This window comes from Micropterus salmoides, unplaced genomic scaffold (genome assembly GCF_014851395.1).
Source record: "Micropterus salmoides isolate LMB-PRFRI ecotype aquatic unplaced genomic scaffold, ASM1485139v1 Ms_hic_scaffold_5, whole genome shotgun sequence".
Classification (NCBI taxonomy): Eukaryota; Metazoa; Chordata; class Actinopteri; order Centrarchiformes; family Centrarchidae; genus Micropterus; species Micropterus salmoides.
This window is the reverse complement of record NW_024044237.1, coordinates 36466014-36484553: the sequence shown is the minus strand read 5'-3', so window position 1 is coordinate 36484553 and position 18540 is coordinate 36466014. Positions and strand designations below refer to the sequence as shown.

Genomic DNA, 18540 nt, shown 5'->3' with positions numbered 1-18540 from the left:
CCCCCTGTGTGTGTGTTTGTCCTCGACACACATGAATCTCACTAATTGACTTCTGAATTTTTATTGTTTAATTACTGTCACAGTAACACATGGCGGCGATTAAGCGCAGCCGGCTCAGCGTCGACCTACAGAGAGGAAACGGCGAGCGGACGAACGTTCACGGGTTTATTGGATTTATTCAACGCGACAAGTTTCAGCCAGACAAAGAGTTGGTTTGATGGAGGCGTGTTTCCAGCTGTGGGAGAAGTGCTGCCTGCGCTCAAATCTAAAGTCCAGTTTTATCGTTGGGATATTTTAGTTTCAGGCCGACGTCAGAATTAAAGTATTTACAGGATTCCTTTTAGTCCTTTTAGTCACATCGGAGTGTTTAAGTCTGAAAACTTGTATCTTTGGGTTTTACATTTACTGAAGTACTGCAGATTAGAGGTACTTGTACTTTACTTGAGTATTTTTCTTTTTACTTGAGAGATGTTGGACTTTTTATTACTTCACCACATTTATCTGACAGCTTCAGTTACTTTACAAAGTCAGAGTTTATAAAATCTGATGTTTAGTTATAAATGAAACTCCAACAGTTTCTACAGCTGGTAAATTAGATGATAGACATTTAAATGTTTTGATGATCGTCATTTTTCACACGTCAACATTTGCTGCTTTTCCTTTTAATTATTTGAATGTATTTTTCATCATTTTGAGGTTTGGACTGACAGAACAAGCATTTTGCATTAAGGCTGCAACTATCAGGATCAATCTGTCGATCATTTTCACGATTAATCAAAAACTAGTGAAAAATGTCCTCAAAGGTTTCAGTTTCCTGTCACAGAGGCAAGAAACCAGAAAATATTCACATTTGAGATTTAATTTTTTAGAGAAATTACTCAAAAAGATAAATTGATGATCAAAATAGTTTGACGACTAATCCATCGATCTACTAACTGAAGGTGTCACAATTGTGACTTATAAACTAATCAATCGATTAATGCAGATTAATCTATAATGATAAAATAGTTCAACCTCAACAACTACATTAATTAATGAGCTATAATAATATAAATACTGTCACATTTTTCCTTCTGCATTGAGTATTTTTAATACTTTAGTACGTTTTCCTGATTATACTCACATACTTTTACTTTTTTAATACAGTACTTTTACTTGTTACAGGGTATTTTTACAGCGAGGTATTAGTACATTAAAGGATCTGAATACTTCGCAGAGTGGCAGAACTGTACGCTGTTCGGCCAAAAGCGTGCGGACACTCGTGCATTTAGGTGTGAGGTTTCACTTCCTGTTTAAACACCAAGTGCTCAGGGAGGTTCACGAAGAAACGTGTCAGTTTCTGCTGCTTTTTAAGATTAGAATATAAAAACAGGAAGTCTCTGGGTTTGATTAGGGCCGGACGATACGGCCACAAATGTTACCACGATAAAAAGTTTCATATCTTTCGATATCGATAATTATCACGATAAGCATCAGATCGTTATTTCATTCGAGTTTCAGGCTGATTTCTGCTCCTGAGGGAAAATTGAAGAAACCTGATGGTTAATTTTGGTTTTAAACTCTTTATGGTCGACATTTGATGCCAAACAGAGGATCACTTAGCAAATCTGAGGCAGAACATTCAGAACTATCATGATAAACAAATAACAGTAAACAAATAAGAGTAAAATTAAGTAAAAGCTTTTTTCAGCCCTTTTTCCTCAACAAAATCAACATCTTGATAAAAAGAATCCGCTCCGCTTTAATCTTGCCGTCTCAGTTCATTACTCACTGTAAGTTAAACTGGACAGACTGAGGCTTATTGTTGACTTTTCTCTCCGCTCGCCGCCATCAATCTGTCTCGTGCAGCACCGCGACGTGCACGCCGTTGTCGGCCGCACGGCGTGCACGTCAAGATTTATTAAAAGCTTCTTTCTTTTCACATTTTTCTTTACAGCATTATATGTTGAAATTTAAATCATAATGTACTGGATACTAACTTACAGTAGTTCTGTGTAAGAAGAGACGTTGATCTGCTATAAATGCGATGATCCTACTTTCATCACGCCACTGCAAAGATTCGACAGTTGAATCAGGCTCCGCCCATCCAAGTATCAACCATAATAATTGTTGTTGTTTTATTGTCCAGCCCAACGTTTGGGATTTAATTCTGCACATTCAGGCTCTGTGGACCTGCGATGGGAGTTTTCCACCATGTCCTGATATTTTAAATAATCTGTGGAAGGATGTTTTGTTTTGACACATAATGTGGAAAACATTAAGAGAAGAACAGTTTCTGGTGTCTGGCCTTCTGTTTCTGAGCTGCTGTCTTGTTGAACTTTATAATCAGAATGAAGATGAGTCCCGACATCCTCTTCGTTCCAGACGGCGTGTTGAAAGCTCAGCATCTGTCTGACGCCTCAGAAAACACGGACGCACCTTTTAAAAGAAAGTCTTTCAGGCGTCACCTGCGATGGAAACCGTCACACCTGCGCTTGAAAGCAGAGTCGCACCTGTGTTATTTCTGCAGCCTCGGTTCACAGCACGTCAGTGTTCACAGCGGAGAGGAGAGAAAATCAGAGACACCTGATCAATCAGTGGAGTCACTAACGCCCTCCCCCCCCCCCCCCCGCACCTCCCCCCTCCGCTCGCCTCGGCTGCGATCGATGCTCATAGAAATTTCATGAACTTTAAACTGTGATTGACAGGCAGCGCTGGCCCCGACCGCCGCGAAGCCCGGGCCTTTCCAGAGGGAGGTGTGAGGGGGGGGGAGCAGGACTGGTTTCAGAGGGCGTTCAGGGGCCTCAACAACAAAAATAATTAGATAATAATATAAATATTACAGGACAGTTGATTCTGACAGTTTGCATCCTAAACTTTTCTATAACTGATGTTTTAGGAAACATTACTGTGCATAAAAACATAGATTCTGTTATTAGGATTATTATCAGACTGAGAGGCGAAACCACCCAGACGAGTTTGAGGAAACTTCAGTCAAATTCAGAAGGAGCCAAGTAGTTTTTACACATACGAGGAATTAGCTTTGGTGATGAGGTGCTAACAAACACACAGCTGACATAAATAAATGTAGAAATATATGAATATATAATAAACAGATGCAGGTTATTTAAGAAAATAGAGAAAAATATCTATTTGCAGAGAAAGAACAACGTGGCAGATATTTACATGTGAGGATATTGTGTCCATAAATATATAATTGACAAAAATATAACAAAATATAGAACAACAAAGATTAACAATTAACAACAAATATGTGCAGTGAGGTGTTTTTAAAGATTTACCTGCAGGATTGGTTTCAAAGTCCAGGTGTTTCAACGACTAAAATAATAACTAACAAACAAATAAATAAAAAATAGAAATTCTGCATCCCGTCTCCCCCGACAGTCTGATGAGGTTATTATTGGTGCTGTTATTCAACTTGAACTCATCTTTGTTGGGAAATCTTCACAAAAACAGCTTTTTACTGCCTTAATTTTGATTAATGTTCAGTTCTTCACAGCTTAAACAGACAGTTTTGTCTTTTATTTCCTCAGTTTTAGACTCTGGTCTTTTATTCCAACTGCACTCAGTGTTTTAATCTGCGCACTGTTTAATGCGGAGCACTGAAGTATAAGTACATTGTTCTGAACTTGTCGTCTCGGCCGTTTCTTGTTAGCACTTTTGTCTTAAATGTTCATGTGGCACTTTTATGTTTTGTTGAGACAGATGGGATTTTCTGCTCTGTTTTATTGTTCAGGAGAATATTTTACCCCAGAAACGTGCAGGTGAAGTGTCTGGTCCTTCTCTGCCACCTCCGCCGCCTGTATGTAGCCTGAGAGGTAAAACCCAGGGCAAAAATAAAAAGTCCCCAATCACCGGCTCATTAAGCTTATTGCTTTAAGTGCAGGGTAATAACTGAAGGCAGCTGGGACGAGCAGAGTTTAATCAGCGCAGGACAGAAAGCGAGGAGGACCTTCCTTCAGCTAAACTCTGAGGGGGTTAAACGTCTTGAACGTGGCGTCGGAATGCGTCTCTCAGTCGCTCGCCGGTTATCACACGGCGGTAATGAAACAACGCGACTTTGATCTCGCCTCTTGCTTCGTCTTTTAATAGACAGCAGAAGTGTGCCCTCCGCCGGGGGAGTTCCTCCGCCCTCAGCAGAGACGCACCACGTCTCAGATATCAAAGAGCACAGCGGCACCTGTGGAACTAATGTCGGGTAATTAGCTGTTTCTGCGGGGGCTCTTTCGGCCGCGACTCCAGAAAATAATAACTTCTCAGGTGGGGGGGCCTATTTCTTTGAGGCACTCTCCTCTAATCACGAGGAGGTAATTATTCACTGATTAACATGCTGGATCTGGGCGGACGTTCGCTCTCATCACAGAGGCCGTTGCGTCAGCGGCGGCCCTCGGAGGAGGAAGCAGAAGGGGAGTGGGTGTTCTTCTGTCACTCCGGTCCCCGAAGAGCCGCGGGACGACAGGCGGCGAGGCATTCATCTGGGTTACAGAGCGAGGAAGGAGAGCGCGTCGCTCCCCAGACAAGACGAGACGAGGTTACCTGCAGTTCTGGAAACACCTGCCAGCTGTCAGGAGGGACGATTCTGATCGTTTGTTCCCTCGAATCTCCAAATCCTGACCTCAGATCAGTCAGTTTGCCTTCATGTGTCTCTGTCTTCCTCAGGGACACATCAGGGAATCCAACCCGGGTCTCTCACCCCCAAAGGCATGTGTCTTTTCCACTGCTCCATCACCAGCCCATGTACATAAAAACTATTATTATTATTGTACCCAAACGTCATTCAGAGGAGGAGGCGCTGCCCTCAGATCCTCCTCTCAGGCTTCATACAGACACGACGACGTCCACGTCCGCCTAGTGAGGCAGGGTGGCCTGAGAGACAAAACCCAGGGCCAAACCACCTGACTAGCAAGCGGCTGTTTGATGAAATCACTTTATTTAACTTTGAGGTGTTTTTAAAGATTTACGTCTTCTTTTTTAAATGTTTTTGTTTCACCAGGAAAAGTCCCGTTGAGACAGAATGTCTTCAACAAGCCGTGGACAAGAGACAGTTCAGCACAGGTTCAAATAAAATAAAGTAAACTACGTCCACACGCGGCAGTGACAGACACACCTACATGTAATCCACAGCTTCATTGACTGTTGACAGTTCAGATTTCTGAGATCCATTTTTTGTGTGCAGCCAAAGAGAGCGCCGTGCCGAGGTTAAGCTTTACCCGCGGCTCATTCTAAGACCGGGGGCCGTAATGAACCGGACTCCTCCTTCCAGCTTCAGTCCGCACACGAGGTACCTCGCGTCGCAGTAAAGTCCTGGCTCGGAGCTGCGAGGCCTGAGAGACGGGCTGACGGGCGTCCGGTTAGAACATGAGATTTGATCAGAAGAATAAAAATACAGAATCTCACGAGCTCTTTTCTTTAAAACCTTGTCAGGGTCAGGACCTGGTTTCTGGTTTCTGGGTTCTGGTTTCTGGTTTCTGGGTTCTGGTTTCTGGGTTCTGGTTTCTGGTTTCTGGGTTCTGGGTTCTGGGTTCTGGTTTCTGGGTTCTGGTTTCTGGTTTCTGGTTTCTGGGTTCTGGTTTCTGGGTTCTGGGTTCTGGTTTCTGGGTTCTGGTTTCTGGGTTCTGGTTTCTGGTTTCTGGTTTCTGGGTTCTGGTTGAGGATAAATCTCTAAATGAATCATAAAACGCAGCAGCTCTTCTTTCTGTCTGTGTCTCTGAGTGATGATTCGAAAGTCGGAGGAATAAAACAGCAGATCAATAAGCCGGTGAAAGGATGCATCCAGGGTGTTATCCCCCCCCCGCCGCCGCCACCAGCTGACGCCAGTTGGCCACTTGACAAGCAGCAAAACAAATCAGCCCCGTCCACTTAAGGCTCAGCGTGTTGTGCATCTGTCAGCCCCCCCTCCCCCGGTAAATGAAGTGAGGGATCATCAGCGGTGGCGATCTGCGGGCAGCGAGGCCAAACGCCGCGCTGACCTGCATCAATCATGCAGCCGGGGAAGATGGGAAATTGCGGCACATGTCGCTCTGGGATGGAGAGGCGTCTCGAAATGTGCGGCGGGTGCGTCGGGGGAGACGCCACTCAGCGCCGTGTTTCATGTGGAATATGGAGTCTATTTGAAATGATGAGTGTAATACAGGAGGAAGCCATGCGGAGAGCGGCGGCAGATAAAGTCCCTCATCGGGACATGACTGCGCCTTCGACAGGGACATCACCGCAGAACAAAAAGGTAAAGGTGAGCAGGGATCCCCCCAAAGTGCATATTTCATCTCCGGTCGGTAAATATGTACAAAGCGGCGGCATAGAAAAACAGATTCCCACTCGGCAAATGAAAAATAGCGAGAGATAAATAAATGTAAACAGTGGCGAGGAGGAGGATGTAAACAGAGGCTTAGTGGATGTATACATGCTCCTCTGAAGCACGGAGGCCCGTGGAATCGTGGGAGCTGATGTGAGCGGGGTAATGAGCCTGCAGAGATGTTCCAGCAATCCTGCGTCCTCCCTCCGGAGCGCTGATCCTCGGAGCCGCCATCAGAGGAAGAGTCAGCGAGCGAGACACAGGACAGGTGAGCCTCACCTGCTCTTCAGGTTAGAGAAAGAATCCATCTATGCGTGCGTGTTATCAAATTACCGCACGGATCCTAACACGAGTCTGCAGAGACCGCAGTGTGTTCAGACCAGCGCCGGAGTACGACCACATCACACCCATCCTCCATCACTGCACGGGCCTCCTGTTTCTGCCAGGACTGAATACAAAGCTCTTCTTTTTAGCACAGCTCAGGAGTTTTAATGAACCTTTCACTATTTTACACTGATGTTTTCACCTTTCTGTGATGATCTTACCTGTAAATGTAAAGTGCATTAAAAATAAAATGTGTTGTTGTTATTATTATCTTGTGTTAGGCAGCAATCCAGTGCAGAAAATCTGCAAACAGCACACAGAAAGTGAAGCAGGACCAAGAGCGCCGCCAACATCCTGGCTCTTAAAAATAGCACTTAGCACTGTGTAGCGTCCGTGGCTACATCCACAAACTCAGTGCGTCTGCTACGTTTTCGCCTGCACCCTCGGGAGAGTCGAGGGAATAAAGACGCCGCTGTCAGGGAAACTGGACAATGTACTGCTGAATTGACCCTTCGCTAAGCCACGCCCCGAATACGCAGCTGGCCAATCACAGCGCAGTATAGGACTCTCTCTAACTGAGCTCCGACAGAAGGACGATTTATTCTCTCTCCAAAACCAGAAACAAATCCAGAAACATGTCGGCTGCAGATTGTTCCAGTTTGAATTTGAACTTCATGTTTTTATAAAGATGTTTATTTTGTGGAGGAAAAAGGACTGAACAAATCTTTTACTTATTTTTATTTGTGCATATATGTTAACAAAGATTTTATCATAATAGTTCTGAATGTTCTACCATAAGTTTTCTTCAACTTTCACTCAGGAGCAAAAATCTGCCTTTAAACTTGAAAGAAACGATCTGATAATTATCGATATCGAAAGATATGAAACTTTTTATCGTGGTAACATATTTGGCCGTATCGCCCAGCCCTAAGTCACGTGGAAGTAACAGTTATTTTACCCCAAACCACTTTTCCTAAATCTAACCAAACCGCAACGTTTCACAACGTTCATCGCTGGTTTTATTTTGAAAGTCTAACTGAACATTTGTTCTTGCTAACTTGACCGCAGAGCCCTTCACGTATAAAAACAACGCCCTGGGATGAGGACTGGTAGTATTTTCATTCTGGATTTCAGGGTTCAGGGTTCAGACGCCGCGGTGCCGCTGGTTTCACGTCTGTCTCGTCTCACTCTGGCGCTCCGGTGACGTCGGCGTGACCCTGGTTTGACCTCTGACACCTCAGAGGTGGGCTGTTTGACTTTTTCGGGGGCCTGACTGTGTGAGAGAAGCCAGGCGTTACCATGGGAACTGGCGTTGGACGGGCGCTGCGATTGGTCAACCTGGGCCTTTGTTAATGGGTTTGGACAGCAAAGACTCCTGGGAAAGTGGCCAGAGCTTTGGGCCCGTTTTAAAATGTTTAACCTGCTTTTATTTTGAAAGAACGGTTAGACGCATGAGATACTTTATTATTACTACTAACTGTACTGCAAGTACTACTAATACTGCGTTTTCTGTTCTGCACTACTACCATCTGTACTTCTGGTACTTGTTAGAGCCTTAGCTGAGTACTTGTCCTGTGTATTTCTTCCGGGAATTTGAGGTTTTTAGCAATTCTACAATTTAAAAAATACACATAATGGGTATTTAATTAAACTAAATGAAGATATCCATGTTGGGAAATTGACAGAAAAGTAAAAAATCAAGAAAAAGTATTAAGCTGTGACTGAAGATTGTTGTTGTAACTGATTCTTTTTTTTAGGTATCTAAAGATAGAGATAAAGACCCTCTGCAGTTTGTTCAAGTTCAAGATCGATAATCGTCATTTAGATCTGCAGTGATTAATTGAATATTTAATTGTTTTGAGTCATTTCTTCTTCTTAAATGTGATTATTTTCTGGTTTGTGACAGTAGACTGAACATATTTGAGTTGCGGAGCAAACATGAGGTCTGAGGACGTCACCTCGGGCTTTAGGAAACACTGATCGACAGCTGATGATCTGCAGATTCATCAATCGTTAGTGTTGAACGAAATGCAGTTTCTCACGGTGGTAAAAACAAGTGGACTCGTGACTGGTGCTGATACGACACCTACTACTACTCTCTCAGTACTCCTACGTCCTCCTGCCCATTTTTATGTCATGGATTTTATTCCACTTCTGTTGTTCCCTTTCTCTCCTCATGCCGTCTGGTTTCTCTGCGTCTAAAAGAATATTTAATATATGCCACACTGGCTGCTAAACGTCCGTTCTGATTATTTAGATATTATTAATCGAGCCTCTCGGATCAGCGACCCGTCTGCACATGTTCCAGTTTCCACGCGTGTTTTTGCAGCAGGAGGAAGTGAACGTCTCATGAAGGTGTAAAGATTCACAGCTCTAAGCTGCTGTTCGCCGCGTCTCCGCCGACGCCACAAATCTGCTGTCAAGAAATTAGTTTAGCACGTAACCCGCCTCCCCCCTTTCTTCTTCTTCCTCTCCTCAGTCACTTAGTCGCCTAATAACAGAGCGCCCCGATCAGCAGGACGCCAACCAACCGTTTGATCACTTTCACAGCGAGCAGAGAGAGAGAGAGGGGGAACAAAGCAAACACAGGGAGCGATAAATACTCGATTAAATATATAAAGAATCCCTCTCCTCTCCTCTCTCACCTCTGAATTATCTTCCTCTCCTCCTTTTCTGATTTATAAAAAACATCAGACAGCAGGAGAAACGACGGCCGCGCAGGAAAAAAGAGAGAGAAAAATCAATACAAATTACGATGGAGAAAGTGGCACTGATGCCTGGAATTGCAGCATATGTTTACACTAAATCAGGCAATCTGTCTTCATATGGGCGGTGTAATGCGAGGGGGGGGGGGGTCAGGGTTCGCGCTGCCAGCCGCCGCTCTCCAATTACTCGGGCTCTTTGCAGGGAGGCAGTCGGTATCGATTGGCTGGGAGGAGCGCGGGGCCCTGCAGGCAGCCAATGGGGCGCTGGGGTCAAAGTGCGGCGAGATTTTAATAAGGGGAAGTAATGGGTTTAATTTCTACGGGGGGGGGCTCAGAGCCGCCAGTCCAGAGGTTCATTAAAAGCCTCTGTTTCTTTCTCCATCTGCGATCTTCTTCTCTTCCTCTGATGATGATGAGCAGAAGGAAGCGTCAGCTGGCTTTCTGATTCGGAAGGTTGTCGGCTTGAATCCCAGCAGCATGCGGGAACAAATTAGCCACAGAGCCTCATTTCTGAGACTACTGAAGTTTGTTGAGGTTGAAATTTGGGAAAATGTGTCCCTTAAAAACGTGGCGTCTCTTCAGCATCTTCACATGTTAATTAAAGAACCTTAATTAGAGTTGATCAGTTGTTACAGACGCCGCGTCGCAACTCGCGTCCTTCTGTACTCACGCTCGCTATTCAGGGTGCACAAGTGTGTTCTCACCCTCAGCGGTCGCCATCTTGGCCACGTAGCAGAAGGTTAGCGACCACTGACCTGTAAAGTGTAAGTACTTTAAGTCAAGTGAGCTTACAAGCCGCAGTGTTTCCCACACAGAGGCTGTACTTGGGCGCCACGCCCAGGCAGATTAACAGCCGCCAAAGTAAATTTGCCGACCCACTGTATTAAAATCCTTTTTGATTGCAGCGCAATGTCTGTCTTTCCGTCTTAGAACAAGGTGGTTCCAACTTTGTGCAGCCAGAGAAAAGCAGCTGTGGGCGCCGGACTTGGCGCCTGCCGCCGCCTTGCTTCTGCGACCGCACTGCTACGCTGTGGAACCCATTATTTTCAAAGGTTCACGCCACAGCGGTTTGTTGCTGCGCCGAGCAAAACGCAACCCCGCGGCCAGCGAAATCACTTCCGATCTGAAAGGGCCATAATGTCATGTGATCGTGATGTGACGTCACGGTTTGCAGCGCCTTCCCCTCCTCGCCACAGTTACACTGTCATCCTGTGGGAAGCACTGAGCCGGTCAAACGCTGGTGACGACGATCTGCCGGGTTACAGATCAACATTAAACATATTGTCCTTTCCTGTAAGCGCACCACATAATAATAATAATAACTTTATTTATATAGCACAAAGAAAAGTACAAAGTGCTTTACGAAGGATGAGCACAGGATAAAAAAGGACACATAACATCACAGTAAAGTAAAATACATGTTCACAATGCAAGATACAAAATACAAAACGTAGAAACGGAAATAAAACAGATTTACTACAAACAAGAGACTAAAAACATGCGTGTTTGATTTGAGACCCTGCAGCACGCTGTGTACTCCACAGCCACAAAGGACAAGTCAGCATAAAACTGCAGTTTCATGTGGAGTCAGAAACAGAGGCCAGTTATTTTCCTGAATGTTGGGGAGACACCTCCCCACCTGCTGGCTCAGTACGAGCGTGACGTACTGCGAGCTCGGGCTGGTGGAAGGTCTGTAGTCCAGCCACCGCTCTTTATTTGTGTTTGTGCTGCCCGACCAAAACTTAACCACAGTTTAGAACCGCAGCCACCGTAAATGACGCTCTTTCACTTCACAGCCTGAGGCGCTCAGCAGAGAAACAGAGGACAGATGTGTGCACAGCCGGAAGCAGAAGGACACGATGACAACAAGTAATATATAAAGTACACACAGAAATACTGCGGCAGATTTGCTCGGAGGCCTCGAGGTCACGGCTCAGAAACGTTTCCTCTCCTGATGCAGATGAAGAGTTAAACACCACAGCTCTCTCTCTCTCTCTCTCTCTCTCTCTCTCTCTCTCTCTCTCTCTCTCTCTCTGAGTGTAAATGGGTTTTTTATTCAATTGCAGCATTTCCCATAGTGCCTTTCACTTGTTTTATAAGTTGGGATGTATGTACGCGGCGTCGAGAGGCAATCCGGTTTGGGACTCGCGGCTGATTGCTGCTCATGTCGCCCCGACGCATTATCTCCATTCATCCTCTGCTGCTCTGCATCCCCCCAAAAAGTCTCTCTGGGATCCAACAATGAAATCCCTCTTTCATTCGCGGCGGGCGGAGGTAATAGATTCTGTTCTCTGCTTCCTCTCAGGGAGGCGGGGAGGCAAGAAATCCAACATGGCAGCCCCTGCGGCGAGGGCCACGTCACCCTTCAGATATCATCCCCACCCCGGTCGCAGCCTGAAAGCCCCTTTTCTCCTCTGCCGCCGCTTGAAACGGGCTCCTACAAATTTGATTTAGCAGCTCGCCGTCGCCCATTCCCCGGGAAAGAAAACAAATATTGTTATAATGGTAATAACATCTATTTGGAGCGCCGGCGACAAACGGCGGCGGGGCCCTTTGAAGGAGACCCCTCTGTGCTGCCTATAGCTGCCTTATTCTTATTCATGAAAGCCGCGGTTATGCATATTAGCGCAAACTAGCTATTCTACTCGCCAGCATTTGGTGTGTCAATCATCCTTACAGAATACAAGAGCCAACGGTGACAAAAGCGGAGTGGGCAAGATCGGCTGACAAATTGTCCCCAAAGTCAAATTTGACAGCCTTTTATGATTAATGGGCTTGATTATGGAGAAGTATCTCCCCGAACTCATTTCCGGGTGTTTCTCCAGCTCTGCTGCTGCGTATGGAGAGCAGGAGGAGGAGGAGGAGGAGGAGGAGGAGGAGGAAGGCAGATTGTTTGTGGAGGTGAATGAGTGGAGGGGAGAAAAGAAAAGAACAGGGAGGGAAGGTTGGATTGAATTAGCGGTGAAAAGGCAGAGCGAGCAGGACAGATGGAGTGTGAGGTCTCACACTTAATAAACAGCAGGACGATAAGAGAGAGAGAGATCATGTGACGCTGCTCGCTCTCTCTCTCTGTTAGTGTTCGCTGTTAATACGAACCAACAGAGTGAAGCTGAAGATCAGCGAGAGGTCGGACCTTCTTTTTCAGCAGCAGTGAAACAGGCTTCGGTTTAGTCCTGAAAGAGTCCGCTTCGCCGCTAAACCTCGTTCACTTTCTAACTTACTGCAGGTTTCATTTATTTACTGCCTTGGACGCATGCAGACATGTGATCCTGTCCAAGGGAGAGCCAGAGAGCAAGAAGGCATCTGTTCTCAAAAGAAATACAAAACATCTCGCTGTCATCAGATTAGAAGACAAAAGTCCGTAGAACAGCCCAGACTGTGTGAAAGAGTGAGTTTCTGTATGTTGAAACAAAAAAAACAGAAAGTTGATTTCTGTTGGAAATGTATTTATTTATATATATATATATATATATTATAGGCCTCTGCAGTTTGTTCCAGTTCTAGATCGATAATCGTCATTTAAATCTGCAGTGATTAATTGAATATTTAATTGTTTTCAGTCATTTTTTTAAAGACAAATTCTCTGATTCCAGCAAACTGCAGAGGGCCTTTATCTCTATCTTTAGAATATAATATATATTTAATAATAAATAAATACATTTCCAACAGAAATCAACTTTCTATATATAATTTATTTTCTATTTATACTTTTCCTGCACCAGCACACTTAAAAGGATCAATTCTGTGTCTTTAAACCTGGGCGCTGTTTCCACAGTTTACCTCACCATAACAATAATATCACGATACATCAATTGACCCAAAGCCACGCCCCGGATACACAGCTGGCCAATCACAGTGCAGGATAGGACTCTCTCTAACTGAGGTCCGACACTTTCAACCAGTGAAGTTAGCAGCTCTTTTTTTATTCCACACAGAGCTCAGGAAACATGTGGACTTTAAGTATCTGCACAGTATGTCAGTCAGGTTTTTTTGGCTGTATTTTTCTCAGATCTGGTCAAACGCTGTTCCTGCGGCATCTTGTAATATTTACAGCAGCTATCCAGAGAGACTGAATGTAACGTAATAAAGTCCTGCTGTTCTGCTTTTTAATGACTGTAATAATGAACAGAGGCCAAGCAGCTGTACAGGAACACTGTTGATCCTTCATATCTCAGTCGTCGGGGGATGCAGTGGTTCACTTGTACTATATGCTTTAGCTTCTATCTTTCATTTTTTGTGTCAGTTTGAGTCCGTCTGAATCAATTTGAGTCAGTCTGAATCAGTTTGAGTCAGTCTGTCAATTTGAGTCAGTCTGAATCAGTTTGAGTCAGTCTGAATCAGTTTGAGTCAGTCTGTCAATTTGAGTCAGTCTGAATCAGTTTGAGTCAGTCTGTCAATTTGAGTCAGTCTGAATCAGTTTGAGTCAGTCTGTCAGTTTGAGTCATTTTGAGTCAGTTTGAGTCAGTCTGAATCAGTTTGAGTCAGTCTGTCAATTTGAGTCAGTCTGAATCAGTTTGAGTCAGTCTGTCAATTTGAGTCAGTCTGAATCAGTTTGAGTCAGTCTGTCAATTTGAGTCATTCTGAGTCAGTTTGAGTCAGTCTGAATCAGTTTGAGTCAGTTTAGTCAGTCTGAATCAGTTTGAGTCAGTCTGTCAATTTGAGTCAGTCTGTCAATTTGAGTCAGTCTGAATCAGTTTGAGTCAGTCTGTCAATTTGAGTCATTCTGAGTCAGTTTGAGTCAGTCTGAATCAGTTTGAGTCAGTCTGTCAATTTGAGTCAGTCTGAATCAGTTTGAGTCAGTTTGAGTCAGTCTGTCAGTTTGAGTCAGTCTGAATCAGTTTGAGTCAGTCTGAATCAGTTTGAGTCAGTCTGTCAGTTTGAGTCAGTCTGAATCAGTTTGAGTCAGTCTGTCAATTTGAGTCAGTCTGAATCAGTTTGAGTCAGTCTGAATCAGTTTGAGTCAGTCTGAATCAGTCTGAGTCAGTCTGAATCAGTCTGAGTCAGTCTGTCAATGTGAGTCATTTTGAGTCAGTCTGAATCAGTTTGAGTCAGTCTGAATCAGTTTGAGTCAGTCTGTCAATTTGAGTCATTTTGAGTCAGTCTGTCAATTTGAGTCATTTTGAGTCAGTCTGAATCAGTTTGAGTCAGTCTGAATCAGTTTGAGTCAGTCTGTCAGTTTGAGTCAGTCTGAATCAGTTTGAGTCAGTCTGTCAGTCTGAATCAGTTTGAGTCATTCTGTCAGTCTGAATGAGTTTGAGTCAGTCTGTCAATTTGAGTCAGTCTGAATCAGTTTGAGTCAGTCTGAATCAGTTTGAGTCAGTCTGAATCAGTTTGAGTCATTTTGAGTCAGTCTGAATCAGTTTGAGTTAGTCTGTCAATTTGAGTCAGTCTGAATCAGTTTGAGTCAGTCTGTCAATTTGAGTCATTTTGAGTCAGTCTGAATCAGTTTGAGTCAGTCTGTCAGTTTGAGTCAGTCTGAATCAGTTTGAGTCAGTCTGTCAGTTTGAGTCAGTCTGAATCAGTTTGACAGCCAGAATAAAATAAGAATAAAAAATGTTTAATGCAACTGCAAAACTGTCTGCTTCTTTCTGAGATCGCTTATATACATTTGACAATATTTCTCTGAGGAGTGCAGTAATAGACAGTGGCAGCGCAGACAGTTTGCCGGACTTAGCAACAGTAACTAAGGGGGGCGGGCTTAGCAAAGGCTAAATTCTGCGATAATCGATTATATCGCTTGATAATCCTAAAGTGATACATCACGATATTGTAACTATAAATACAAAATGCCCGTGAAAAAGTTTACTATTTATTGGATTATACAGAGCAACTATGAAAAATGATTATCAAAATATTTGTTCATAAAAGGCAAATTCACTGAATTTTTCCTGCTAATACAAATTGCTTGAGTCTAATCTGTACATCACATTATATTAATGACTGTTCAGTGACACAGCGTCGTGCTGCCCTTTCTCTTCCTACTGATAACTGTATTTTTAGGCCACCGGGAATATTGGGTTTGAGTTTTGACCCTTTGGGGTTGCTGTAGCTGGTCAGTGTGGAGCGCAGAAGCAGCAGATCAAGCCAGTGAAGTTAGCAGCTCTTAGATTATCTGCACAGTATGTCAGTCAGGATGTTCAGCGCGTGAAGCAAAATGTTTATGTTAAGATTGTATTTTCACGATGCTAATGTCTGTTAGCACGTTAATGGAGATTTCCATTATATGTTAGCATTGAGCTAAACGTCGAAGTCTTGTTTTTTATTAATATTATGTATCAATATGATGGGCTGGAATATCGATACAGTATCATGGAAAAATGCACAACGATGTATTACTGTATCGATTTATTGTCACACCCCAAAGGAGATGCTTTAGCGGCACAGTTAGAGAGGCGAGTCGTTGCAGGAGGACGCCGAATGGAAACGAGGAGTTTGTTGTGTACGTACAGGAGCTGCTAGCAAGACTTGACTTCCTAACGTTACTCCTCTCACGAGACTTCAGAGTGAGACTTCAGTTTCCTGTTAAAAACCAAGGTTTGTCACCGGGAGTCTCTCGCCGGTGTAACAGTCTGAGCCTGTCGCTGGCAACAAGAAGCTCTTTCTGTGTGACAGGAAGGAAGATGATTCAGCCGGTGCATCTCCTGCACAGGTGCAAAACTTCTGTTCCTACGAGTCATTTCAGCGCCAACATGTGTGGAATCAGGGCCCAGGTTTAAAAAAACAGAGGTTATCCTTTTGGCTCAGCAGACTCAGTTTCAGTCTTTATGTATTTCGGCAGAGTTCTTGCTCAGCCGCTTGTGTTTTTAGGATTTTATAAGTAGCATGTGGATATTTCTTAATGTTCTCAAATAAAGTCTGAAAGAAAACGTGTTGTTTTGGCTACAAACCTCAGAGATCCTGGTGCTATGTGTCCTTGGAGGATCCATGATTGAATTAACTGCAATTTAACCCCCACAAACATTTTTCTGAAATGTTTGAAATCTCGTGGGAAGATCTCGAAGTTTCACAAAGTTCAGAGGCTTGATTAAAAAAAAAAAGTGAAACTAAATAAAAAACAGGCTGGGTTTGAACGTGTGCTTTCAGACGTTCACTTTTATTGTTAAAGATGTTTGAAACCGTGTGAGTTTTCATTCTGTTGAAATTCAGTCCGGAACATGAGACTCACATTTTACATACGTGTCTAAAATATAGATCTAACATTTGAGCTCATTAATTCCCTCACAATCATCAAGGTGTCAAATTTCAGAGATTTCTAAGAATGAGCTCGCTGCCAGGACTCTTTGATGGATTTAATTTGATTTCTTATTGATTTCTTTTCTTGTTTTGTGGTATTTTGGGTTTATGTCCTCAGTATTTTATCTGTTCAGGGTTTGGAGGCTGATTGTTTTGTTAATGGAGGTTCCAAATATCTTGAGTCACTGTGTTTGAGGATCTTCTGCAGAAATAAACTGATTTTAGCGTGAAAGCCGTCACAAACTTCTGACGTCGGCGTGTGTTTCTGTGCTGCCGTGTGTTCGTCTGGGTGTCGGGTTGAATTTGTCTCTGTCGTCCTAACCGCCGCTCTCTCTCTCTGTTCCGCCCTGCAGCCTTGAACGAGCCGACCATCGACTACGGCTTCCAGAGGTTACAGAAGGTCATCCCTCGCCACCCCGGGGACCCCGAGAGGTTACCTAAGGTCAGTGGACGCCACTCATTAAGTCACCGCTGCACGCGTCAGGTCGGGGGTCACTTTGTTTTGTGCGGCAGGTACATCCCAGAATGCACCTGTCAGTCAGAGCTGCAGCTAATCGGCCTGCTTGAGGCTTTAATCAGGTTTTACAGCCACATTAAAGGCTGAATTAAAGCAGAAGTGGCTGTTTGTCCCTCTGTGGACGCCGTAGACCACCTGCACTGCGTGCACAGGGCCGAGTTGCCTGATTGGATTTGTTGGTTCTGCTCGGTACACTCTTGGCACTGCCGGCGCCTCCTCGCTGCCAGCGGGCTGATTGTTCCCGATGCTTCAAACAGGAAACAGCTGTTTATGGGAGCAAATCCTGCCCCCGCTGCTGCTGCTCTGCCTGCGCTTTGTTTCCCCCTCGACTGGCGAGGAGGAAGGTCGCTGCGGCTCAGCCAGCGAGTCGCTGGCTGAGCCGCAGCGAGGGAGGCCATGATGTTAGGAAACGACCTGATGGAGGCGGAGAGTCAGGGCGATGGTGCAGGTGGTGGGAGGTGATTGGTTCACCGGGTTTTGACTTGCTGGACAGACTCACTGCAGGTCAGAAGTTTTAAAAACTCCTCCTGTTTGTAGTTTGTATGTCCGGTGAAAAATGGTACAAAGTTAAAACACCGTCACCAAAACTTGAAAAAATGAAGAAGTTTTGTTTCACTGTAGGATCAAACGATGACCAGCTGCTCCGTCTGCCTTCATTAATAATAAATATAATACAGTCCAAATAAAGCTTCTGAGGGTGGAGTAACAGGCTGTTCCATTTAGTTTCCTTCCACTGCTGCAGAATTACTAAAGAATGTAAAGACAAAGTTTAGGTCATTAGATTCACTACTTCAAGTTATTCTGCAGCACGACAGCCTGTTCATACAAAACAAAACTGCTTCATTTAATTGTTCATTTTAGATCTGAAAATGTCAGTTTTGGTGACTTTAACGCTGCTTTTAACTTTTTTCTCTGGACTTGAACTACTTAGATTTACAGCAGAACTCCAAACACGGGGCCATTGTAAATCTGTTGACCGTCAGTTTTAATGAGCCCTAAAGATTCAGCAAACCAAACTCTTTTATTTCTTTAACTGAATTTTATAAAACGACATGAGATTCCACTGAAAGACAATAAAACATTGCGCTGAACCAGAAAAGACACTTGAGTTTAACAGAGCTGAAAGAAGCTGCACGTTTCAGCTGCGGCTTAATGAAACGGACGAAACTGAAAAGCAGACGAAGGTTAAGCACTGAAAGCAGTAAACTGTCTGTAAGCAGAGCTGAAAAAAATACCTAAATGCCATTAAGGCGTTTTCTTAAGTCATGTGATGGGTAGGCAGGACGTCTCTGACAACGTTTGACTTAAAAATATATATTTTAACACACATATCACCTCTAATAAATATTGCACATTCCAAGCCTAATTGTGATTTCAGTAAAACTTCAGTTAACAGCCGCCTGCTGCGGAAACACATTCGGACTAATTAACGCAGGTCTCCATTAGACGCCTGCTCTGCTTTTTATATA

The 18540-nt window shown here is 44.1% G+C and overlaps 1 protein-coding gene across 3 annotated transcripts in view; it reads left to right on the top strand.

Annotated features, from left to right (window-relative positions):
* LOC119888958 (transcription factor COE3-like) overlaps window positions 1–18540 on the top strand; it is a 195996-nt gene that overhangs the window by 137981 nt on the left and 39475 nt on the right. For all 3 annotated transcript variants that reach the window (XM_038699771.1, XM_038699770.1, XM_038699772.1), the window contains exon 11: window positions 16908–16996. In XM_038699771.1, the coding sequence (XP_038555699.1) occupies window positions 16908–16996 (89 nt within the window). The remainder of the gene's footprint in view (window positions 1–16907; window positions 16997–18540) is intronic.